The sequence below is a fragment of the Brachypodium distachyon genome, chromosome 2, assembly GCF_000005505.3.
Source record: "Brachypodium distachyon strain Bd21 chromosome 2, Brachypodium_distachyon_v3.0, whole genome shotgun sequence".
Lineage (NCBI taxonomy): Eukaryota > Viridiplantae > Streptophyta > Magnoliopsida > Poales > Poaceae > Brachypodium > Brachypodium distachyon.
Genome location: NC_016132.3, coordinates 7372378 through 7397819, shown reverse-complemented (window position 1 = coordinate 7397819; position 25442 = coordinate 7372378). Strand labels below are relative to the sequence as shown.

General features: G+C 43.4%; 2 protein-coding genes across 4 annotated transcripts; both read left to right on the top strand.

The window, feature by feature from the left end:
• The first annotated feature begins 9185 nt into the window (after positions 1–9185).
• Positions 9186–19321, top strand: LOC100834097 (protein TPR1). 3 transcript variants are annotated; one of them, XM_010232405.3, is made up of 25 exons: positions 9186–9517; positions 10644–10823; positions 10947–11060; positions 11705–11863; positions 11967–12141; positions 12227–12350; positions 13559–13611; positions 13692–13827; positions 13954–14063; positions 14200–14269; positions 14363–14436; positions 14552–14647; positions 14731–14823; positions 15065–15192; positions 15271–15517; positions 15592–15759; positions 15846–15941; positions 16055–16210; positions 16291–16401; positions 16482–16661; positions 16862–16990; positions 17062–17157; positions 17324–17506; positions 17582–17757; positions 18748–19321. In XM_010232405.3, exons 1-25 carry the CDS (start codon positions 9438–9440, stop codon positions 18962–18964), a joined length of 3351 nt encoding a protein of 1116 aa, XP_010230707.1. In that variant the 5' UTR covers positions 9186–9437; the 3' UTR covers positions 18965–19321. The 3 variants fall into 3 exon arrangements, with proteins under 3 accessions (XP_010230707.1, XP_010230706.1, XP_003566431.1); XM_010232404.3 differs by having other exon boundaries at positions 13544–13611; XM_003566383.4 differs by having other exon boundaries at positions 13511–13611.
• Positions 19322–20748: 1427 nt separating this feature from the next.
• On the top strand, positions 20749–24966 carry LOC100834596 (GTP-binding protein SAR1A). The gene is made up of 3 exons (XM_003566385.4): positions 20749–21078; positions 21214–21345; positions 24280–24966. Exons 1-3 carry the CDS (start codon positions 20950–20952, stop codon positions 24598–24600), a joined length of 582 nt encoding a protein of 193 aa, XP_003566433.1. The 5' UTR covers positions 20749–20949; the 3' UTR covers positions 24601–24966.
• Positions 24967–25442: the final 476 nt, after the last annotated feature.

Here is a 25442-nt window from a genome sequence, read left to right as displayed (position 1 = left end):
GAAACTTTGAAGATTGTCATCAAAATTCTCAAAGTAGATTTAGATTCAAATCAAGTGGACTAGAAATATTTAAAAAAATATATACTCCAAAGGACGATCTAAAAGATTATTTTAGAAAATATGACCTATATGATTAGAGTTTGATGACCTCTTATGAACCTTGCTCTAATACCATCGTGTCCACACGTATCCGTGAAAACAACATGTTTTGAGTTACCCGATCAATCTCCGGCCGATCACTGCCTAGGCCATGACCACAGCATACGTGATGGTGACACTTCTCCATTCCCGGGCAGCTAGCGATCAGTGATGTTTGGTGCACGCCCAACTCACGGCAGAATAGAGAATTCATACGAAGTACAGTACGTTTATTAGAGACACTGTACAGACGATTAAGTTACTTCCTCCGACACGAATAAGTTCAGATAATCCGAACACACATGTCAAACACTTTTCCCGTATTCACCTTAATTTAATTTTTTTCCAAGGCATATTTACCTTTAATCTTACCGAAAGAAATTAAGCTCATTAGTCTTTCCTTGTTTCGAGGGCACAGTTAAAAACCTCTTTTGATCCGTGTTTCTGTGGTCACAAAGTAAACATATTGGTAGTAAATATTTTTTCGAAAAACAAATTGAACTGTGCATCATTAGTAGTTTCACGGAAAGGACCAAGGAGTAAAACTAAATGGAGTCCGTCTGACTACCGTTTCCGATTTGACATAAACACGTGACAGCTACTAGTCGGCAAAATTAAAAAAATCGGCCGAGCAGTCTTGGCCGTCACTAAATTAATTGAAGCGTGTATAAATGATTTTGAGCGGTGGATCGGCCGTCGCACTCGCCCGTTTCTGGATCCACGCGCACGAGAGGATCGGAGGAGCTTAAGCCAGACAGAGTCCCCTGTCGCTCTCCATCGATCCGGCCTCTCTAGCTAGCTATCCCCAACGTTAACGACGCCGTCGACTAGTCGTACGTATACGCACAACCTGACGTGACCACGTATGCGTGCTGGCAGCTTGGATGGGTTTCGCCGTCGGGACTGGACTGCTAGCTGATTGGTCCACGCTTCTTGCAATCACCAACCCCGATAAGATAGACAATGGGGTCGGCCCGGTCAGCCATATCGCCAATATCCGGCCGGACGGCTCCCTTGGAACGAAAATGAATTTTACTGGTAAAAGTACTCTGTGTCTGTACCAATATATTAAATTAAAGTTGGTGGTGATGGTACGGGCGTCGCGGTACGTCATTTCACCGAAATTATGAATCTGTCACCGCTGTCCTCACGTGTCTTTTAATCCCGGCTCCCACAGTCATCTTTTAAGCGTGAAAAAAACACGTACCGCCAAAAAAAAACCGACAGAGCACTTCTCGCTCCTCCTCCTCCTATGAATCTCACCCCCACCTCCTGCTTGATCCGGATCTCGCCGCCGCCCTTCGGATCTCGCCCGCGCCCGTCGCCGCTCTTGGTCGCCTCCACCAGCTCGTGCGCGTTGGTGGCGTCCGTGTGCGGAAGGCGGCTGCGGACCCGCGGCTCCGTCGCTCGCTCCGACCACCGCCTCCACCGGCTCGTGCTGTCGGTGGCTCACCGCGTGACTTGGACGGTGATGGGATGAGCCTGAGGCCGGGATGGCGGTGGCCTCGTGCAAGGCAGCAGGGACCGCGTCACCGCGAGCCATGGGTGCTGGACGCGATGTTTGGGCGGCGCGCGGGCGCGGCGAACAGGCGGGCAAGGTTGCTAGAGGGCGCAGGCGGGCGGCGCAGAGGCGTACCTGGCGGAAAGTGGGAGCAGACGGCACGCGGGAGTGGACGGACGGCGGGAATCTACGGGCAGAGGCGGTGCGCACAAGCGGGTGGCCGCGCATTGCGGCGTGATGTTCGGTGGCGGGATGAATCGGGACAGGGAGAGGAGAAGTTTGCACTTAAGATGGATGGAGAGGATAGTCAGAGAGAGAGCAAGAAATTGGAGAAGAGATTTGAGAAATAAAGTACGGAATATGAGTAATAGGATAGCAGGACAAGGAGAAATCTATACCAATATATTAAATTGGAGTTGGTGGTGATGATACCATGCCACCGCACATCCTCGGTCCCGTCACTTCATTAAAATTACGCTCAATATGCCACCGTTCATCCTCGGTCCCGAAAAACATCCGTCTAACCCCTGAGCCCTAGCCGATGCGGGCTTCCTCAAACCCTATCCCTATTGCTCTCGTCCCCTCTTCTTGTCCTGCCCGTCCACCCAACCACGCAACCGGTCCTACCCGGTATCCCATGTGCTCCTTCATCTCTCCTCTCGAGCTCCTTTCTCCCTCCCGATCTCCTCTGTCCAGCCGCCTCCCTCCCCCCCCCCTCTCTCTCACACACGCGCACACACACACACACACACACACACACACACACACACACACACTCTGGCGCTCCTGCCTTCATTACTCGTCACGCCCTCTTCTCCTCTCCCTCGCTGCTGCAATCTGCCAGCGTTGTCGCCAAGTTCCAGTCACCGTCCCAGCCCAGCACCCTCGCGTGCTGCTCTCGCCGTTAACCTCGCCGACGCTGCCTCCCCTTGCTCCCGCGCCTTCAACCTCCCCTCTGCCTCGCTCCCCCGCCTATGCTCCCGGTGCGCCGCTGCCCTCCAGCGCCGGGCAGCAACCCCGAGCCCCCTTCAGGCCCACCAACCCCATCTACCCTTGGCCCATCTCCACCTTCCGGCCCAAGCAGTAGCCTCGCAACCCTAGCCCAAGCCAGCCGAGCCGCCATCTAGCCCATTTGTTAAATAAATGTCCGAAGCTTGTTCCGCCCACATTCCTCATGGCGCCTACGGCCCTCAAGAGAGGGAAGGGTTCCAAAAGCTCTGCGGTCGACAAGGGCGAGAAGGCCCCCAAGAAGCCCCTCTCGGAGAAGGATCAGAGGAACCGGGAGTTGAGGGCCAAGCGGGCCTTCTTCAAGCCCGGCTACAACGGCGAGGGGGTCGACAAGATTCGGCACGCCGTCGCCACCTCATTCAACGAGTACGGCGAGACGCTCATTTTCCCAGCCGGCGGCGACCACCAGGACAACGACTTTCGGGTGTTTGCCCGCTTCATCCTCGCTGGGCTGGTACCTCCATACTCCTTCTTCCTCCAGGCTCTTATGGCGGCGTACCAGCTCAGGGTTGCGCAGCTCCACCCCACATCTCTCTTCCTCCTTTCCGTCTTCCAATTTCTTTGCGAGGGGTTTGTCGGAGTGATGCCGTCAGTGGCGTTATTCCGCCACTACTTCTACCCGCGCGTCGAGCAATCGGGTGCGATGTCGTCAGGGGTGGTGTTCCACGCCCGCGACAAGATGAAATCGGAGTTCATCGTGCGGACGGAGAAGAAGATCGAGAAGGAGTGGCGTGCGGACTAGTGTTGGGTTCGCGTGGACGAGCCCGACGAGTTCATCCACGCGCCCACCGAGCTGCTGGCGAGCAACGACAGCTGGCGGGATCGCTACAGATGTCGTAGCCCGGGGCTTAGACACCGGGGATGCCCCTACCTGGCGCCCCAGATGTTGTAGCCCAGGGCTTAGACATCAGTGGCACCCCCTTTTCGGTTCGGCAGGGGGCGTTGGGGATCGCTCCGGCGATCACTGGCGAGGCCAATGACGAGCGTAGCAATGCACAAGCCTGTTTACCCAGGTTCGGGCCACGCGGAGGTGTAAAACCCTACGTCCTGCTTCTGAGTGTTTATTAGCCAAAAAACAAGTGCTTTACAGGTTGCAGGCGGAGTCCCCGGGCGCTCTCTTCCTTTCTGCTAAGTGACTACTTGCTACTTCTGGGCTAAAGACGGGAACCCCTTGACCGGTGACGTTAGTCCTCCTTTTATACTCAAGGGGATGCCACAGGTGCCTTGGTCTGCATGGGAGATACGTGCCGAGCAAAAACCCTAAGCAGCTTGCCTCAGCTTGTTTCTGTTAAATGCGGTAAGAATGTTTCTATTTCTATTCATATCATACTAGACAATTAATGTGCTATAAGAGATGATGGAATCCAGAATCAAGATCAACACAAAGTAGAGTGGAGCAATGGTAAGTTGATGAAGCCAAAGGCAGAATTGAGACCAACGGGTGGTATGGGAGAAAACGAGAAAGAGAAGTCCGAGAAGAGGGTGCCTCTGCCTTGACTTCTCGTGGAAATAGAGCAGCAATGTAAAAGACGCCACTATTTGAAAATTAACCTATAGCATGTTTTTTTTAAAAGTCTTCTTTCGCAGCAAAGCACGGGCTTTTTACTAGTATGGAAATAAAACATGTGAAAAAGAGAAAGAAAACAGAGTATAGCTCACGAAAATAAACATATCATAATCGCTATATATATATGTGTGTGTGTGTTCCTGTGACACATCAACATTTAATTTAATATTTTGGTATAATTTTTTATTGTTCCGCAGCAACGCACGGGTTTTTTTCTAGTAATTTTAGTCTTCCGGTTGTAAGATCTCGTCTTCGCTAGCTTGGTGATCTCACTTTCAGGGCAACCCAGATATGTACTCAAGCGACCACACACATGCATCGTGACGTCGGCGTTAGAACAAACAAGCTGGCAGCTGTTTTACCTATCGGGCCGGTCAAATGTGCCAGCTTGTAGTCGCAGCTGGGCTGAGCTATACCTTACTCTATTGCTGAACCTAGTAGCGCTAGTGGCAAATATTTTACACTTCGATGGAATTTATTTATGCGAGCATTTGTTCGATCCTGGCACAGTGGCATGTGAGACCGCAACAGCACAAAGTTTAGCTAGCTGAGGATTCCTGAAAAAGTTTCCCCTAGACAAAATTAATTCCGGACTTTACATGGTTTGTGCACCACTCCGGCCGGAGAAGATGGCTGAATTGACGTTGGAGCGAGTGAGTGAGGGGCATGGCGAAAGTGGTATGGCACGCGCTCGTCACATGCATGCTTTCCGTATGGGCCTCTGGCTTACTCCAAGCATATCAGCGTTTCCTTTATTTAGTTAGTTTTTAGCTTTTCTCTCTGAATTTAATCAGCATGCAAAAAACATGGTAGTATGACACATAATTCACTGAGTGGTTGCTTAGACGTAAAGCTGGCAACTTAATTTGTGCCTGAGAACCGTACGTGCATCTGTTCGATCAATTTGTCATGCGAATTTGCATGCAAGGCGCGCGCGCCAGACGGGATAATTGGTGGGGGACAGGCCGAGATCGAGTAAGCAACCCAATTAAGCTTTAGGTCCGATACGGCATGCATATTGCATAAGTCACGGAAAAGTCGCGACTATTCTTTCTTTAGAAATTGTATACTTTCGGTGCACGAGTCGCATGCAGCATATATATATATTGAGATTTTGTTTTGCCAAGAAAAATGGAACAAAAATCTTTTCTAGAGATCCCTGGGAGGGGGCCACTTGGGGGGGAGAGAGAGAGATATGAAGTGGCCATTACTAAACCGGTTGGCCTGCCGGTGGCCCACTCCTCTCCAAGGGGATAAGAAATTATGACGAGACGCATCAAGTGGAGCCATTAGTTCCAGAGATACTGATGAAAGAGAGCGGTTCTGGCTCTCTGCGGTCGCATGCGAGGTGTTGTCTCACTCAGGCTCACCGCAGGTGACTGTACCCTGCTACTGCCGCAGCGTTTGTCCGACGTCCAAAACGAATCTTTTTCCCTCCCTCCCACACACAAACACACAGACAGAGAAAGTTTCTTCCCCAGCGCGGTCGAGAAAAAAAAGAAACAAAGAAAACAATAAAAGCTTCGTGGCAGCTGGCGACCTGTTCGACCCCAGCCCAACCCCGATCGGCTCACCCACGAACACTACTCCTTGTGCCACCACCAATCCGGTCGTGTCGTGCCTATCGCTCCCTCCCCCCGTCCACGTCTTCTCCGATCGCCAGTCCCCCAAAACAAAAAACAAAAAAACAAATGCGTTTTTTTTCCCGTCTGGCTTTGGTCTATTACACCAACCGGGCGATTTCTCCTGCATTTATCGGCCCAGTATCCAGATCGATGACGCCTTTCTCCCGCTGCGCGGTATCTCGCACCCGTACGCAGTGCTTTCGATCTCGAGCCGTGCCTCTTTGCTTTCCAGAGAGATCCGCACCCACGCAAGAAACACCCGTGCCGTGCCGCGAGCACCTGGGCCCCAACCCCACCCCCACGCTCCTCCGTGGAAAGCCGAAGCGAGGACGCAGACGAGATGGAACGAGACCCGTCGCTCTCTTCTGTGTCACACACAACCGCGACACGATACGTGCGCTGTATCTAGAGTCACGATGTCTCGCACCGGCCACTCGTGTCCGTTCGGGTCGTGACTCTCGTCTCTTTATCTTCTCTTCTCTTTTCCCGGTCTTTCCCGTGTGCGTCGAGAGAGAGCGAGGCGGACAAGGCGAGATTGGCTGAGTGGGGGATGGGATCATGGGAGGGCGCGTCCTTGTCCTCGGCGCGCTGTGCGTGTCGGCTAGTGTGCCCGCTCGCTCGCTCGCTCGCCAACTCTCTCTTTTTTTTTTTCCCTCTCTTTCTCTTCGCGGTGCATCTTCGTTCGCTTTTCCGGTGGGTGACTTTTCTCTTCGGCGTAACACATGCTCGGGCTCGCCTTGGCTCCGCGCGCGCCCGGTCACCACAGCGGCGTGGGCGAGAGGAAAGGATGGGGGCGGCAGTTCCGGGGGCGCGCCGGCGAGCCGGAGAAGAAAAGGTCCCGTCGCGGACTATCATCATCACTAGCTGGTCCCCGTATCACGTACTCTGCCTTCACTTGCATTGTTGCATTCCGAGATCTGGATTCTCCAAACGTACTTTGATATGGTGGACCGTTTCGTGGCCCTCGTTTGCTCTGCTTCGTCGAACTTAACCAGAAATTCCGCGCGCTCGATCTGCTTCGTGGAGACTCTTGGGATGAGTCCCGCGTAGAAATTTCTCTTGTCCTCCTATGTATATATACATACTACTCCCTCGTTCTGTTGTCTCATTGTCAGACGCCATGGCGTGCATGACCATAAGTGTGGCTAGCTAGCTCATGGTGTTTGTCACACCGTGCTCCTGCATTAAAACATGGACAGGGCTAAGGAGCAGTCGTTGGCCAGGAACTTTGTCGCAGCACACCTTTGCGTCATGCCCTGATATAGTTTCAAGCTACGCTTCACGGAACTTTGCCACAAATGTAACAATTTATTTTAGTGTTGCGGTTGTGACATGTCATAGATTTGTGCCTTGGCTAAATTCTGTAATAGTGTGGCCACTAAGTTTTTTCACCATGTTTTGTGTGGAAGTGCGATAAAATTGGGCTATGAACCATACATGTCTCGGTGTAATAAAACTATTCACACGTGCAAGGGGAGCGATACCTACAAACATAAAAATATATTCTTTTCTTCTAAACATAGTTAGATACCCCTCGGATTCATAATAAGCATCGGGGATTTAGTACAAAGTTAGTTACAAACATAAAAATATATTCTTTTCTTCTAAACATAGTTAGATACCCCTCGGATCCATAATAAGCATCGGGGATTTAGTACAAAGTTATACTCCTAACTTTGTACTAAATCTTCCCGACACTTATGGATCGGAGGGAGTACATAAGTAAATGTCAAATTATGATATATATCAGCGACAATGTCGACACGTGTGCTACAAACAGAGATAAGCAATACGTTTTAATTCGAAGGACGTCTTATTTTTCATTAATACTTGCTTCAAAATATTTTGATGAGTGCGTTCTAGTATTTCGGTCTGTCTCACACTTCAGTCCTCTATTTCCCTACGTTTTATTACATCTACAATAGACACAAAAAAAGAAACTGATATAGTCGTAGTCCCAACGAGGCTCTTGGGAATCAGGATCCATGTTTCTTTAAATACAAAGATAAGGATCCGCGTACTACAAACAAAGATAAGAAATATGGTTTAATTAGAAGGATGCGATTTTTCATTAATATCTGCTTCAAAACATTTGATGAGTGTGTAGTTAATAGTGTGGTATTTGCGGTCCGTCTCATACTTCAATCCTCTATTTCAAGTTGTACTCCGCATCATCTACAACAGACATAAAAAAACTGATATAACGGTAGTCCCAACAGAGTTCGGGAGCTTGGCTATTGGAAATCAGTATCCATGTGTGTTTAAAAAAAATGAGGAACCATATTTCAAAGTTTTATGTGGACAAACAAATCCCAAGTGCACTTGTAGAAGTTTCATATATATCTATGAAAACCAATGATTTATTTTCCACTTGTCTGTGACACAAAAATAAATAAATATGTGGATCGATAATAGCAAATACTACACTCATTACAGTTTAAATTCTTGTCTTTTTTTGTAGACCACAAATAAAAACATGCTTCCCACTGTTTTGCACACATAGTGGCTATCTACAAGCATATGTGGAAAAATCATAATTTTCAGAACTCTAAAATGTTCTTTTAAACAAAAACATGAAATCCTAGTTTGTTTTAGAGAGATCCTAGTATTAGTTGGCCAATGTACGTATTTCATCCGTTCTTAAATACTTGTCGTGGTTTTAGTGCAAATTTACGTTAAAACCACGACAAGTTTTTAGTAACGGAGGGAGTAGGCTATAGCTATTTTCATAGCCATCTGATAAAATTCATTCCATATTTTGGTTTTACAGTCAACTTAAAAATATTTATTCCTCGTCGTGCGAGAAATATCAAAACATAGGAGTACAAAACAAGGAGTACGTAAGTATTGACCGCAATCGCTCTGATCCTTTTTCTGGATCGGTTGGCTAAGACAGTGCACGACCACAACACGTCACCGGGGTCCCATCACACCCAGTCGGTGCTGGTACTGCTCGTTCCACGCGAGCAAGTCGATACGAGAAAACCGCGAGCAACAGAAGCACGAGATCCAGCCAGAAGCATCCACTCGCGGCGCAGTTTAACGTGGCGTCCAATTTAACGTGTCCTCTCGTATCGTTTCGTGTTCGTATCGTATCGTGTCCTAGTCCATCTGGTACTCGTATCGTCTCGCGCGCACGTCGCCCTCACGACCGGACGCCACCTCACGAATATCCACCCGATTTAATCCCGCGGCCTTCGATTCCGCTTCTTCCGGCCTATCAGATAACCTCAAGATCGTATCAATAACGGAAGTAACTTATCAATAAGGGGTTGCGGGTATCTAGATAAGCCAGTGGGGGTGGCGTGGGGAGAGAGAAAAGGGCGAGAGGTCTGCAACGCATCGAAGAAAGCGAGACTAAAGTTTCTCTCTCTCTTTCTCGCCCTGCATCCCTCGTTCCACATCTCTCGCCCTCTTCTCTCTCTCTTCACGAGAGGGGCGGCGACGACGACGGCGAAACCCTAGAATTCGCCACCGCCGCATCCGAATCCGGGCGATTCGCGTCCCCCCCGCCTCCCGACGCAGCCGAGGTTCCTCGGCCCGCGCGCCGGCGCCGTCCGCCGACCAGATCGAGCTCTTGTGCGGCGGCGTGGGCGTCATGTCGTCGCTCAGCCGCGAGCTCGTCTTCCTCATCCTCCAGTTCCTCGACGAGGAGAAGTTCAAGGAGACCGTGCACAAGTGGGTAGCCCCTGTTTCTCTCTCCTCCGCTGGCCCGTGGGCTATATTTTTTTTCTTCCGGTTGGTGGTTGGTTGGGCACAGAAGCCCCTAGGGATTTGCTTCGGTTCGGTGCGTTATATATATTTTTTAATTTACTTTTTGCGATTTTTGCGAAATAAATCTCCAGGTTTTTTTCCCGTCCTCTGCCCGTACTTGTTCTGGGTTTTGAGTTCAGGGCAAAAAATTATCTACGTGCGTGCGGTAAATTCCTACGAAGTTTCGTGTTTCCCCCGGCTGGTCCGGTCAGAAGACACTTTCTGGGTTTTCTCCGTGATAATTATATTTAATTTAATTGGTCAAATTGGTTTTGTTGGGCTCTATTGCATTTTTACTTTTACTTTAGATTAGATTTAGATTTACATAGTTAAGGGGTAGATTTGAAATATTGAGCTCGCATGTGTCGTGTCTTGTGTTTTCTTCTCAGTGTGTCATCATGGACTAGTTTGTTTTACCTGTAAATGAGACTTTTTTTTATTCCTTCTGGCTACTTCAACTGGTAGAAAGAATGAATTCTTCTGAATTAAGTATTGGTTAGTCTGGTAATAGGTCTGGCATTGTCGTCCCCTATAAAAAGTGCTGTCTAGCGAACAAATCCTGATCAGTAAATGGTAACGCAGCTGGCATTTACCAAAATTGCAGCATTGCTGTAAACTGAAATTTGTGGCACTGTTCGAACTTTGAGCGCTCATTGGGTTAATTGTAAGCAGGTGATCTCTGCGGTGCATTTGCGTTCCTCTAATCGATTGGTCCGAATCTCTGTTTCTTTTTTGTGTCCTGTTTTACTGTACTGTGGTCAGTGCTGTTCGAGCTTACCTTGTAGGTCGTGTGTGCCACCTCAGGTACTTATAGTCATACATAGACCTGGTTTGATATCGGAAGACACTGAGCTCAAGAGTTGATGATATCGGGCCATCTAGCCATGTTGTCAGCTCAAGAATTTGCAACATGTTCGGGTCTTCTGAATGTTTATATCTGCTTTACCCATTTCAGCTGTGGGAATTCTTTTGTGTTTAGCGCAATGGAACATTCTAATCTTTTGTCGTTAGATCTTGTGAGATGTAATTCCTGTCGTGCATTATGATGTAGGCTTGAACAAGAGTCAGCATTCTACTTCAACATCAAGTACTTTGAGGAGAAGGTCCATGCTGGGGAGTGGGATGAGGTGGAAAGGTACCTTTCAGGTTTCACCAAGGTGGATGACAATAGGTACTCGATGAAGATCTTCTTTGAGATCAGGAAGCAGAAGTATTTGGAAGCACTTGATAGGTACTATTCTTGTGTGTCTGATGGGAAATTACACTCCATTCTGCAAATGTTTGGGGTTTTTCCATTCCATGTTTTGGCATTGGGTGGAAATAAATTTACTAATTTCCTGTAATATTTCTACAGGCATGATAGAGCAAAGGCAGTAGATATTCTTGTCAAGGATCTTAAAGTCTTCTCGACATTCAATGAGGAGTTATATAAAGAGATAACACAACTTCTTACTCTTGAGAATTTCAGGTTAGGTTCTTCTTCATGCCCCATGTTATCATTATTATACATTCTCACCTATTCTCCATGATGAAGCCATTCTGAAAGCTTCTTGTAATTGATGTTTGTGTTTATTATTTCTTTAGTTTCTTCCATTGTGTGAGCCATGACCAGCAATGCAATGCCAAATGTTCAATTGCTTCAGACTGTTGAAACACACACAAAAAAACAAGTCTAAAGTGTTTTACTTCTAGAGCATTGAACTTTTCTGGTTGGTGTGGTTACAATTTGTTTGTAATCCAGGTTCATTGTTTATTGGTATGTCACGAATTTAAATGAACCTGTAGTTGAGCGAGCACGCTTGCTGGAACTGTGTACACATGCTAATGCTTTGATAATCCAGTTATTTGCTAAGTGACATGGTCACTCATAGCAATATTAAGGTTATGTGCAATAGCCGTTTGATAGTTTTTAAGTTGTGATTTTTTCCTCCATATTGTTTCTTGGGAAAAGATGTGATGAACTGATGATGGCTTAACAGTGGTGCTTCATTATTTTTGTAAATTTATTGTTTGATTGACTTCTTTTGTCATCTAAATATGCCTTTTATAATTTTATGTTCTTGGTTTACTATTTTTTTAAATAGCTCAAGTTCATATGTTATTTTTCTGCAGGGAAAATGAGCAATTATCTAAGTATGGGGATACCAAATCTGCTCGCAGTATTATGCTGATTGAGCTCAAAAAACTAATTGAAGCAAATCCCCTTTTCCGGGAAAAACTTGTTTTTCCAACTCTTAAGGCATCACGCCTGCGAACTTTAATTAACCAAAGGTAATCTAGTGGGTTTTCGTTATCTGACCTTCTGTTTTCATGTTCCCTTTGATCTTACATGAGCGGGTGAATTGCGAGTTCATAATTCTTTGAGAAAATGCAGCTTAAACTGGCAACATCAACTTTGTAAGAACCCTCGGCCCAATCCAGATATCAAGACCTTATTCACTGATCATACTTGCAATCCTCCAAACGGAGCACGTACTTCACCAGTGCCAGTACCATTGGCCACTGTTCCAAAGGCTGGTACCACATACCCACCACTGACGGGTCATCCTGTATGTTTTTTGTTAATCATTTTCTGCATATATGTGCTTTTATGAATGCTTTTGTTACTTACATCCAACATGTTCATTCATACAGCCATTTCAGCCTCCACCTCCTGCTGGTCCATCTTTAGCTGGTTGGATGACAAATGCTGCTGTTTCATCATCTATTCAGTCTGCTGCTGTGGCAGCATCATCTATGCCTGTTCCACCAAATCAAGGTATTGTGGTAAACTGGTACATTTCTGTTGGCATGCATCTTTGCACTGAACTTGACACTTCTCTAGTTGATAATTTCAGTTGTTACTCTTTAGATATTTTTAGGTAGGTATTAATACAGTTCTTGTAGTATTTCCTGGGCTAGATCTGTCCATACTTATATAAAATTCACTGTCATTCAACACTAGGCATTGTATATTAAGTTATTAGCCTGTGCAAATTGCAGTGGATTTCTATTTCATTGGAATTTCAATTTCCCTAACTTTATACCATTTATTAAGTTGTAACCACTCCATTCATGCTAAACATTCTTCCAAGTTTGTTAGCCTTCCTTACTGGGGTTACCATAGTGCTAACTACCTAACACAGATTGATTCCATTATTGTGGATGTCTTGTCCTGTTATTGTGAGTTTATTCTTGGTTTTTAAATGAGAAAGTTATTTCTGGGGAGTGGATGTGTTGTTAATTTGTATCTGAGAAAGACGTATTGTTACCTTGGTCTCAACTGATTAGAACGCTTGGAACCAACATGGGAGTTTACTTCTATGCTATTTGGGGATATCCATGTGACATGGTGGTAAAGTACAAGGTGTGGTTGTTGAGGTCTACGTATTCTAGTTTTTATGTCTGTACTAAACTTTTGTAAAAAGTAATGAATCTACAATGAAAATTACAGATTTTTGCGTGCAACATTTAAATTTGTAGCACAAAGTTCGATTTTCCTTAATTTCTGCTAGTTCATCTCTGGAGCATTGTGCACTTCTTTATGTAAGTCTGTACATGAACAATCACATACATACCTGTATACCACCACTGTTATTGCCAAAACTCGGTTCTTTCTGTAGGCCTGATTTGGAGAGAGTTATATGGCTCTTTTATCTCTCTGGTTCTATTTGGCCTCCTTCTACAGCTATATGTAATCCTTTCTATTGGCGTCTATATTGAGGAGTATGATCATGTATTAATGTTACACAGTTACATGGATGATGGATCGATTAATTTAGTAATGCTGGCTTCTTGGTTCTTTCAACATTAAGAGCTTTAGCTATGTGGCAACAGAAATGAGCATGAAATTTTTATCATTTCTGTTTTCTATGCTGTGATTGGAAATGTGCTCATGTGCTGTGACTTAGTTAATACTTATATTACATTATTTCCCAGCCATCTCCATGATGAAACGTCCAACTATAACAGACTATCAAAGTGCAGAATCCGAGCAACTAATGAAGCGTTTGAGGCCCAGTGGACATGGTGTTGATGAGGTAATATTGTATCTGCAGTCAAGTTATGACCATGTTACTTTTTGTATGAGCTAAAAAGATTATCCATACTTATTTGACAGGCCACCTATCCTGCACCTATTCCTCAACCTTCATGGTCATTGGATGACCTTCCTAGGACAGTAGCTTGTACATTATCACAGGGATCTAATGTAACTAGCATGGACTTTCATCCTTCCCGGCAGACACTACTGCTAGGTACGACCAAGATTTAATTTACTCAATCTAAAAACATATATGCAGTGCCAACTCGCTAGTACAAACGGTGTTTCATGTGATTTGTGCGAATGTTTATAGTAACTTGTCATGCTTACTGCTCAATAGTTGGATCTGCTAATGGTGAAATAACACTTTGGGAGATTGGTCTGCGTGAGAGACTGGTTTCAAAGCCCTTCAAAATTTGGGACATGCAAGCATGCTCAACACAATTTCAGGTAATTGAGTACAAGTCAAAGTTCTGAATGTATTTTACTCCTGTTTGCTTTAATTGTAGTCTCGTACTTTGTTCGCAAGCATCTACATGTTCTGCTCTTATATATGTGCCTCATTATTTACCTCTTCTGTCAAAAGAGTGCTGTGGCTAAAGACTCTTCCATGTCGATTAATCGAGTTACATGGAGCCCTGACGGAGACTTGATAGGTTAGTATCAATATTTCAGTTTTCAGTCAGTAATCCTGTATTGCTTCTCAAGTTCCCTGTATTAATGCTCGAGCTTCCCTTCTTTGGTTTTAGGAGTTGCATTCACAAAACATTTGATCCATCTGCATGCATACCAGCAGCCAAATGAAACACGCCAAGCTCTAGAGGTTTGCACAGTTTCTGATTGTGCCCTAATCATAAGATTATAGATTGAACTTCAATTTTGTAGATGTTACATTTCATTGTACTAAATTACTTTTGTCAAAAAAAACTTAATGTCAGATCGAAGCTCATCTGGGAGGAGTTAATGACATAGCATTCTCCCGGCCAAATAAGACACTTTGTGTTGTCACTTGTGGAGATGACAAGCTGATAAAGGTATTAGATATGTCTTGAATGGTTATCATCTATTTATTTTCTCCCCTGGCCTGGTTTCATGCAACTTCCTTTCCATTTTGTAGGTCTGGGATATGCATGGACAGAAACTATTTTCGTTTGAAGGGCATGAGGCGTCAGTGTATTCTATTTGCCCTCACCACAAAGAGACTATTCAGGTGTGTTGTGTTAATAGAATAACTAGGCACGAACATCTCAGAGTGGTTGCTGCATATTCTGTAGTAGAAAAGTTCCTCTTGACTCCATTGTGAATTGAGGCAGCATTAGCCATCATGTAATTATTTCTATATTTGGTGATATATCTGTTGAAGGGAAATGAGATAGATTCTGTGTAAAAAGTTTCAAGCACATATACGTTAATTTGGTGCAGTGAATCATATTTTCTTATGTTCCCTGCAGTTTATCTTCTCAACTTCCCTTGATGGGAAAATTAAGGCATGGCTTTATGACAATGTGGGATCAAGGGTGGACTATGACGCTCCAGGGAAATGGTGTACTACTATGCTCTATAGTGCCGATGGAACTAGGTAAACATAAATTTGTTATTTTAATCAGCAGAAATGTTGAGTTGTTGATGTAATATTTTGCTTGTCGTTGATATGAAGGTTGTTCTCATGCGGAACAAGCAAAGAGGGAGACTCATTTTTGGTTGAGTGGAATGAAAGTGAGGGATCTATCAAGAGGACATATTCTGGATTCCGTAAAAAGCCGTCTGGTGTAGTACAGGGTGTTGTGCAGTTTGATACAGCTCAGAATCACATTTTGGCTGCTGGCGAAGATAACCAAATTAAGTTTTGGGATGTTGACAACACCAACATGCTTACCTGCATTGACGCCGACGGAGGCTTGCCAGTCAGTCTCTGTTCCCTATAATTTTTTCAAAGAAATCTTCCTTTTTCTAATCTAACATTTTTACATTCTACCAGGGCCTTCCACGATTGAGGTTCAATAAAGAAGGGAATCTTCTTGCTGTTACTACAGTAGACAATGGTTTTAAGATACTTGCAAATTCTGACGGGCTCCGATCTTTACGGGCTTTTGGGAACCGGCCTTTCGAAGCATTTAGATCGCCATATGAAGCTTCTGCCATGAAGGTAAGCACATACCTTCCTGCCATGCTAGGTTGTGGTTGTGGGTATAGTTTTGAGGGAGTTCCTGACCTTGGATGTTCAATTAATAGGTCTCAGGTGCTCCTGTTGTTGCGGGGATCTCTCCGAACATTAGCCGAATGGATCACTTAGATAGGAACTCTCCTGCAAAGCCATCTCCTATGCTGGTATGCTTATCCAGAGAGAAAAACATTTGACAAGTTTCATCTGTTTTAGTGCCTTTATGATGACCTTATTGCCAACAATTTAAACATAATCTTACGTAATCATTAATTTATAGAATGGCGGTGATCCATCATCTAGAAGCATAGATATAAAGCCAAGAATATCGGAAGAAAAGCCTGATAAAGTGAAACCTTGGGAGCTGATGGAAATTCTAAATACCCAGCAATTCCGTGTGGTTACAATGCCGCAAACTCCAGACCAGGCCAGCAAGGTTCGATCCATCTCTCTTGATTCTGTGTTCTTACTTCTCATCGCAGATCTTCTAAGAAGGTTACCAATGTTTGTACGCAGGTTGTCAGACTTCTGTACACAAATTCTGGTGTCGGTTTGTTAGCGCTAGGGTCTAATGCCATCCAAAGGCTGTGGAAATGGAATCGCAGTGATCAGAATCCAACTGCAAGGGTATATATTACTTCTCAAATTATTTTTGGTGTTTAGGTTAATTAAGTTCATTCTATAAAGTTTTCCATTCTACTGAGCAGGCCACAGCCAGTATTGAGCCACAACTGTGGCAACCAAACAGTGGTCTTGTCATGACAAATGATCCAGGAGACACAAGTCCTGAGGAGTCAGTCCCATGCATTGCCCTCTCCAAGAATGATTCGTATGTGATGTCTGCATGTGGTGGAAAGGTCTCACTGTTTAACATGATGACATTTAAGGTAATGTCGCTTTTATTTGGATGTATTGCCAGACCTGCGGAAATTTTATCATGCATCTGTTAAGTCTGTAGTATATATGTGTATGAACCAATCAGGCCCATTATCTTGGGTGGCCCATGAGACCCTTGTACCCTGTTATTTATCTCTCTTGTGATAACGAATTAGGTGCATTTTCCCAAACATTAACTTCTTTCCTGCAGGTGATGACAACATTCATGCCACCTCCACCAGCATCAACCTTTTTAGCATTTCACCCTCAAGACAATAACATCATAGCGATTGGAATGGAAGATTCAACTATCCACATTTACAATGTCAGGGTAGATGAGGTAGGTACTGAATGCTTGAAAATTTCACAGATTATCTTGCATTGCAGCTACATTGAACTTTATTTTTTCAGGTTAGAACTAAGCTCAAAGGACATCAAAAGAGGATAACTGGGTTGGCCTTTTCCAACAGTCTTCATGTACTTGTTTCTTCAGGCGCTGATGCACAGGTTACTACTAATAGCACCCTTTTTCTTTTCACGTTTTCATTGGTCAATTGTTCACTGTTCTCATATTATGGCATTGAGATGATCGACGTTTTATTATTTGGCTTCCTTTTGTGGCCTTTTTTTTCCTTCAAAAAGATAATTAGGTCGCTTCCATTCCTTTTTGCAGTTATGTGTGTGGGCCAACGATACTTGGGAAAAGAAGAAATCAGTTGCTATACAAATGCCAGCTGGGAAGACTCCGTCAGGAGATACTAGGGTCCAGTTTAATTCTGACCAAACTTGCTTGTTAGTAGTCCATGAGACTCAGTTAGCTATATATGATGCATCCAAAATGGAGAGAATCTATCAGGTAGATATCATATCATATATTTGATCGAAACATTTTGTTATTGTCTGTTAAATCTCTTTTACAATCTTGCTGCAGTGGATACCTCAGGGCACTTTGTCAGCTCCCATATCACACGCATCATACTCATGCAACAGCCAACTGGTTTTTGCTGCTTTTACTGATGGTAATGTTGCCATTTTTGATGCGGAGAACTTGAGATTAAGATGCCGAATTGCATCGTCTGCATACATGTCTTCGACAGCCACAAACAGGTATTTTCTTTTCGTACATCGTTGCACGATATTCACCCAAACTTGATATGAAGTAGTGTGTGCTGCAACAATTTTCATTTGCATATTGATAAATTATAAGTTTAATATAACCATCCAATATCTAATGGGGAGCAAAATCTCGATACAAAATTGGGAAGATCTAATCTGGGAAATACATATATTGGGCAAATTAATGGATGCTATTTTTTTTAATAATAACCTAAAGCATCAAGACTCCAGTCTCAGAAACATTTTAAACCATTAAATATTATTTGCACAAGCTTGTCAATTCACAAAACAAGAAAGATAAGGGGGCTTTGAGCTTGTTAGAACAATGAATGTAGTGTAGAGATTAGAGAATGAAGAAAAAAAAACAGGCCTAGCATCTGCAGCATTTTATTTAGAAGAACCACCATGATCCCTGTGCAGAGTCCAGGCCTCTTAACACAGGTGGGCTGGGCGAGCAAAGGCGCCTCTAGCCAACTGAACTGTGGTGTAGGAAATGGTATGCAAGTATCAAATGTTGATGTGCAAGGAATATCATCTAATGGTTCTTTGGCCAATTTTGAGCGGTAAAAAATTTCTGGCATTTTCATTCTCCTAAGTTTTTGTACCGTGAAGGAATATCTGATGTGGTTTCGGTGGATTGACTTAATGTGTACACTAGTTTGGTAAGACCTGATTTCCTGATTTGGCTTTGCAAATATTGTGCACAGTCTGTATTTAGTTGATGATTGGCGAAGTACAAGATAGGTCATCACCAACTTCTTGATATTATTGTGAAGCATATAGGATGGGTGTTGGCTGTTTGCATCCATTAACCAATTACAAGTACAAACTAACAGTGTAAAGTACAAGAAACGTTGGGATAACAAACTTCTGAAATTTTTACACTTAAATTCTTATTCCGTTATAAATTCTAGATTATGGCCATACTTTACTCTTTCATGGTGCCTATGGTCTTACAACTGTCATCTCTTCTGGCTCCAGCAATCCGCCCGTTTACCCTTATGTTGTCGCTGCACATCCCCAAGAGCCAAATCAATTTGCGGTTGGGCTGTCGGATGGATCTGTTAAAGTGATGGAGCCATTGGAGTCTGATGGGAAGTGGGGAACATCTGCTCCTGCAGATAACGGCGTGGCCAATGGCAGGACGCCAGCATCATCAGCTACCAGCAACCCAGCGGCGGATCAAAATCAAAGATAGAGAGAGGCACACTGAAGTCCTCCACATTGACGAGTATGCTGATGCCAGCTAGGTTACTGTGCACTTGTTAGAAAGCAAACAGAAACGAGTGTAAGATCAGGAGTGTGTGTGTGTGTGCGCCTGCAGATTGTCGAGCAATTACCCTTGCTATGAAAGATGAACTTGTAATAGGGGAGTCCATAAAATGGTTCGCCTTAGGTTTTGGTCAGTTTAACCGGGATAGTCGGATGATGTAGTTTTCTTATCTTCATGCATGTAAAGCAGTACATAGTTTTTCCTTCATCAGGTTTTGGGGTATAATGTCATATCAGATGTTTGGCTGCTTGCATAATATAAGGTGGGCCTACATTGCTTCAACATGGTGCTACTCTTCTTGAGAAAGGTTCCTGTCTTTCGAAAACGACATCCCAGAGTATGTATTCGTCTCCAGTGATTTAGCTGGAGCCGGCTGTAAGCCAGCAAGTCTCTTCCAAAAAATGGGAGCTGTTCATATCTTTTGTTTGATTCATAGGACTTGATTCATAGGATGGAATTCCATAGATCTTAGTTTTTGAAAAATGATTTTGAACCACATTTGGTAGGAATTGTCAATCCGATTCAAACATTTCAGAAAGATAGTATAATTGTAAACGTAGGAAGTGCATAAAGCGCAGTATCATGTGATACAATTTTGTAATTGAAAAAAACCTTTGGAATTTGAAGGGAAAAAATGTCTATATAGAAAGAGTTATAATATTTTTAGAATACTTCTTCCATATCTAAATATAAGAAGCCCTAACTTTGTATTAAGTCAACCTTTTCAAGATAACAAATTCACCTAAGATCTATAATCAAATAGTTATGCTATGAATATACACTCCCTTCGTTTCTTAAATTAGGACGTATATATTGTTTCCTTTGACCAAGTCTCTGACCAAGAATTAGCCTATCAATATTTTTTTTAAATAAAATTGATATCATTGCACTTGTATTAAAAAAATACTTGTCTATGATTATGATTTATATCACCTAAGTTACACGTTGATGGAGTAACCTTTGGTCAAAGGTTTGGTCAAGAAAACAATATACGCCATAATTTAAGGAACGGAGGGAGTATATATAACAAATTTCCCAATACTAATTTAGAGTTATAGAGTTAATAAGTTTTTCTATAAAGTTGATCAAACTTGAAGAAGTTTGACTTAGAACAAAGCTGGAATTTGTCATATTTAAGAACAGGGATATTAATTTTTTTTAATTTTATAACAGTTCTTTGGTAGCCCTCATTTTATTTCATTTGATAGAAATGAAATCAAAGGGAGTGAGTGAGCCTAGCTCGGATCCCAACACCGGAGTTCAAATCCCCACGGATGTGAATTTAGGTTCCTACTATACAATATTGGTCACTCATGCAGTTTACTATCAAGAAAATGAAATGAAATCAAAAATTTCACAGGATTTCATTTGGTTGAATTTAAATTTTAGATTGAAAAAATAATGTTTGTCTGCCACATGGATCTGTACTATGAGAAAAAAAATCTAAATAAATTGATGACTTTTAGACAGAAGTTTAGATTTAGATGCGATTCATGAAAATTTAGACTAAATTAATGTATCCAATTCTATGCCAGCCAAACAAGTTGATCTTAAAATTTAAAATGAATTTCAAAATTCTATATGGCAAACCTTTTTTTTTTCTATCGGAAAGGGCACCGCTTGTCATTCCGTCATACGTTAATTAAGCGAAAGAATTAATCAGAAAAGAAATTCCATTAGAAAATTGGACTAAAAGTAACGACGCTATGTTCTTCTGGAAGCAAGTGCACGCAGCGCCAGCGAAGAATCTAGAACAGAACACATAGCCACATGAAGTAGGGGAGAAGGGCAAGATAAAATTCTCTCCGAGACAAGGCGGCGAGAGAGATACAGATCGAGGCGGGCATCGATTGTTCGGTCTGGTGCGAAGAGGAGGAGCAGGAGTATCGCCGAGAACAGGGCGAGGAGAGATGTTTCTGGTGGATTGGTTCTACGGGGTGCTAGCGTCGCTGGGGCTGTGGCAGAAGGAGGCCAAGATCCTCTTCCTCGGCCTCGACAACGCCGGCAAGACCACCCTCCTCCACATGCTCAAGGACGAGGTATCTGTTCTTTTCCTTCGATCTGTAGTCTCTACTACCTCTTTCTACCTGCGGAAAGGAATCTAATCTTCCCTTCTTGCTTGAGATTTTTGATTTGGTCTGACTGGTATGTCTGTACTCTGGATTGGATGACAGCGGCTTGTGCAGCACCAGCCGACGCAGTACCCGACGTCGGAGGAGCTGAGCATCGGCCAGATCAAGTTCAAGACCTTCGATCTCGGCGGTCACCAGATCGCCCGCAGAGTCTGGAAGGACTACTACGCCAAGGTTACTTCTTCTTGCTGCTTGTTTCTTAATTTGTGGTTAAGAGTTCTTCTTTTAGCAATTGTTATGAGATTTGGCCAGAAGCAGCTCTTATATTGTGTGAAACAAAGAAATAGAGTTTAGACATCAGGGTTATCTAGGACCAGACCTACCGCCTACACCTGAATAGATAAGGCACCAGGGGCATCTTGCCCTTGAAACAAGCAGAAATTATAAATAATTTAATGGCTAATTAGTTACTCCGTATCAATTCTGATCATGTGAAGATAATCCCTTGTTAAGCAACTGGGGATGCTCTGGTTCTCGTTTTTAGTCAACATTTACAGAGTGATATGAGAATGCCACAAGATATTTTGTGCTCTGGTATTGAGGCCACTAGCATGGAGAGTAAGCCGAATATTGAAAGGAGTGGAGGTTGCTAGTCGCTATCTTAGCAGATAACACAAGAGTGGTTGTAACTGCAACCATTTGTAGCAAATTTGGTATTACTTCTAAGCTTATCAACATGAATGATGGCCACAGAGTTACCGGAATTTCTGGCCAATATAGACTTACAAAGCTTTCAACTGTTACTTCGCACCAGCTGTAGGAATCCTTTTGCTTAAGAGCTACAGAGCAGGAAAATAGACAAAAAAAATACAAAAGATTGTAGCTACCTATAGTCTATTCGTGTTTATTTTTGTGTTGCTTTTATTCTCAAGAAAGCACACAATTCCATTAATTTTGTTTTGGAACAGTTGCCAATATATTGATGTCTTTGGAGAACTTTCTGAATGTACAGCTGATGCTTCCCACTTTGCCACCTGAAGAGTGGGGTTTGCCTGTTTTCCATGGCCTGGATGTGGTAACAGGTTTGGGTTCCTTTTCTGTGGTTTGTTGGCAATGAGGGAAATCTGAGTGGTGCGTTTGCAAAGCCGTCCATACGTACTGTTCTACACTCTACAATCATTTTTTTTTTGCTAAATATGTAGAAGTCTTGAAAAAATAATCAGATTTGGAGGTCCGTGATGTTCTTGCAAAGTTGTTGATCTCCTGACTTCAACTGTGGGGTTTACATAGAAAACTTTGTAGCATATGGATGGGGACGAGGCAAATGTACTAATTTGAGAACCTTGCTGTAGTCAAGGGGATTGCACATTGTTCTAACCCCATGTTCAAAAAAGTTTCTTCTGAAACTGCATCGATATCATATGGTATGTGAAGTTGTGAACTTGAGTGTTCAATTAGGTTTGATCATGATTATGTTTCCTGTAGGACTTTTTCTCCTTGATCAGAAAATTGAACCTGTAACAGTTTCCAGGATCTGGAATTTCCCTTGCTCTTTGGCCCATATGATGCTATTAAAAAATTCCATCGGCTTTCTCTTCAAGAACACGGACTACATTATTTTCGGAATCTTATATCGTCCATTATGTGTAATGGTTACAAATGAGCACTACTGATGTACTATTGCCTTAAAGGCCTTTGCATAAATTTAGAAGACTTAATAATGATACAAATTGCACTGTATTGCCCGTGTCAACAACTTGACATGCTTGCTTATTCCCATTTAAAACGGATACGATAGAGCAGTTATATCTTTCTCATACTGTGATTTTTTTTACACTGATACATAATGCATTTAGTGGACATGATCACAACTTGAAAAGTAGAAATGATCAAGTTGGATGCATGACTAATAGTTTATTTGAGTGGCCCTGTAATGTTAACCAGAAGCTTCATGGACACTCTTTACTCTTTAGTCTTGGCTCTGTCCCTCGAGTATTTGTCCTACGGAAGCGTGGTATGTCCTGAAGGCATTTTTGTGCAACTACTAAGGATCAGTATAGATCATTAGATCTTATGGATTGCAGGGAAGACAATGCACCTGATACGAATATTGTTTGCAATAACGTATTATGGGCTTCAATTTTTGACTTAACACTCATGTTTGGTTGTCATGAGGGAAGTTGCTATAATTTGAAAATATTGGAAATGGTGTGGAAAATATACTGTTCTAATGTGATGAAATAATGATGCATGTCCTGATACGATCATAAAATGGTGTGGAAACTATACTGTTCTAATGTAATGAAATAATGATGCATGTCCTGATACGATCATAAATTTCTGTAGTTTGAGCATTTTACTAGTTGAAGATAAGCAAACATATGGAAGAAAGTAGTTGGTCAGCTAAAGCTCTTTTGTGGCTGTTAGGAGAGTTAAGTACACGATTGACTATTGTTGGTGCTGTTGTGAATTAGCTTTGATGCCTCTTTGTTTGGTCATTTTCAGCTTCTTATATTTCCCCATAAATAATTTACTGCAAGACTACCCGCAAAAATAATAATAATGCAAGACATTAATTTGTTCTGAGATTGACTATTGTCATTGCTGTGGTGAATTAGTTTTGATGCCTCTTTGTTTGGTCATTTACAGCTTTTTATATTTCCCCATAAATAATTTGCTGGAAGACATTAATTAGTTCTGATTGATGGGAAATGGTTGGAATACATATTGCAGATTTGAAAAACTGTGCAGCCATTCTGCTCTGAAGTAGACCAGAATGAACAATTAAGAGTATGTCACCACGATGACCACATGCCGTACAGCTATCTCTGTACAACCCTACTCTTCATGTCTCTTCATAGATCACAAGGAAATCCTGCTTGATTATAATACAACTTGTGGGGGACTTCATATTTATTTGTCGTGAAAAACACATATGAGCCATAGTGGGGTGCATTCAGTTTTTCATGTATAGCGGGAGCGGAGATGAAATGTTTGTCTGTTTATCACCTGGAATTTAATCCAAACACATAAATGCTGTGCCTCTTTTTCCCTCAGCTGAATATTGCCCCGGGCTGTAACCACTGATATCAACGGATATTTAGTTTGTGAATTTAATGTTCATATGATTTTGTTGGCTTGTTTTAATTCCTATAATCTTTCTTATAGGTTGATGCTGTTGTTTACTTGGTGGACGCTGCTGACAAGGAACGGTTTGCAGAGTCGAAGAAGGAGCTCGATGGCCTTCTTTCAGACGACTCCCTAGCGAAGGTGCCTTTCCTCGTACTGGGTAACAAGATCGACATACCTATTGCGGCATCCGAAGAGGAGCTGCGCTACTACCTCGGGCTGAGCAACTTCACCACTGGGAAGGGCAATGTGAACTTATCCGATTCCAACGTGCGGCCCCTGGAGGTGTTCATGTGCAGCATCGTCCGTAAGATGGGCTACGGTGAAGGTTTCAAATGGATGTCTCAGTACATCAAGTGAAGAGCTTTCCCTTCCTGCTGCTGTCTACAGGGGCAGTGTTCAGGTCTGGTCCTTCGTCACTCTCCTGATGCTCTGGAGAAACCTGCAGCTGTAAGAAAACGTTTATCTTAGCGATAGGGAAAACCTGTAAGTTGGTGTTAACCCTAGATATGTGGTGGGTCGATTTGTTCAATTGTTCGCTTGTAAGATGATTTTATTAGCTACAACGTGGTTCGCAGGGGTGGTGTCATTTGTAGACTGGGGAGGTTTCCAGCCAATGTAATATGTCACCTCAGCCGGTGCACCAAAGTCTGTTAAGCATCTGTTGGATCTTGCCTGCAATGCTGCGTAAAAAAAAGGGCGTATCGATCAAAAATCACAGCAAAACGTTGCATTTGTTCAGATCTTGACATATTGTTCGTTTGGATACGCGCTTCGTCAAAATAGCAAAATATGCTAGATCGAGGTCTTGCATTGCGACTGAAGACGCAGGTTCAGGGTCTGAAAATGTAGTTCGCCGCAGTGCCAGCCAACGAATCGTACAGCTGATCTTCTCCCTAAATGCATCCTCCATTTTGTAGTAAAAGGGAAGAAGGGCACAAAAGTGGGCAAGTGATTTGGCAGCCGATATGATCCGGAGTCCGCTTCCTTTGCCCGTCCGGGGTTGCGTTACATGCCAACCAAGCAAAGGCCAGAAGAGTAAAGCTTGAAGAAGCCGCATTTAGAGTTCGCATTTCTGGGTTGCGGAACTGGACTTCTCCTTTCCCAGGAGAGAAAAGGAAGACGAAACACAGCTTGCACTCGGGGGATTTGGATCAGCGGAGGCCTCCATTTCTGGTCGGCAGAGCACTACGTGCAATATC

What these genes read in the sequence shown, in the direction of transcription:
- LOC100834596 (XM_003566385.4), top strand. Translation starts at nt 20,950, where the DNA reads ATGTTTCTGGTGGATTGGTTCTACGGGGTGCTAGCGTCGCTGGGGCTG. An exon ending in TCCACATGCTCAAGGACGAG is followed by an intron (nt 21,079 to 21,213) that starts GTATCTGTTCTT and finishes ATTGGATGACAG; the next exon opens with CGGCTTGTGCAGCACCAGCC. An exon ending in GGAAGGACTACTACGCCAAG is followed by an intron (nt 21,346 to 24,279) that starts GTTACTTCTTCT and finishes TCTTTCTTATAG; the next exon opens with GTTGATGCTGTTGTTTACTT.
- LOC100834097 (XM_003566383.4), top strand. Translation starts at nt 9,438, where the DNA reads ATGTCGTCGCTCAGCCGCGAGCTCGTCTTCCTCATCCTCCAGTTCCTC. An exon ending in TATTTGGAAGCACTTGATAG is followed by an intron (nt 10,824 to 10,946) that starts GTACTATTCTTG and finishes ATATTTCTACAG; the next exon opens with GCATGATAGAGCAAAGGCAG. An exon ending in ATGAAGCTTCTGCCATGAAG is followed by an intron (nt 15,760 to 15,845) that starts GTAAGCACATAC and finishes TTCAATTAATAG; the next exon opens with GTCTCAGGTGCTCCTGTTGT.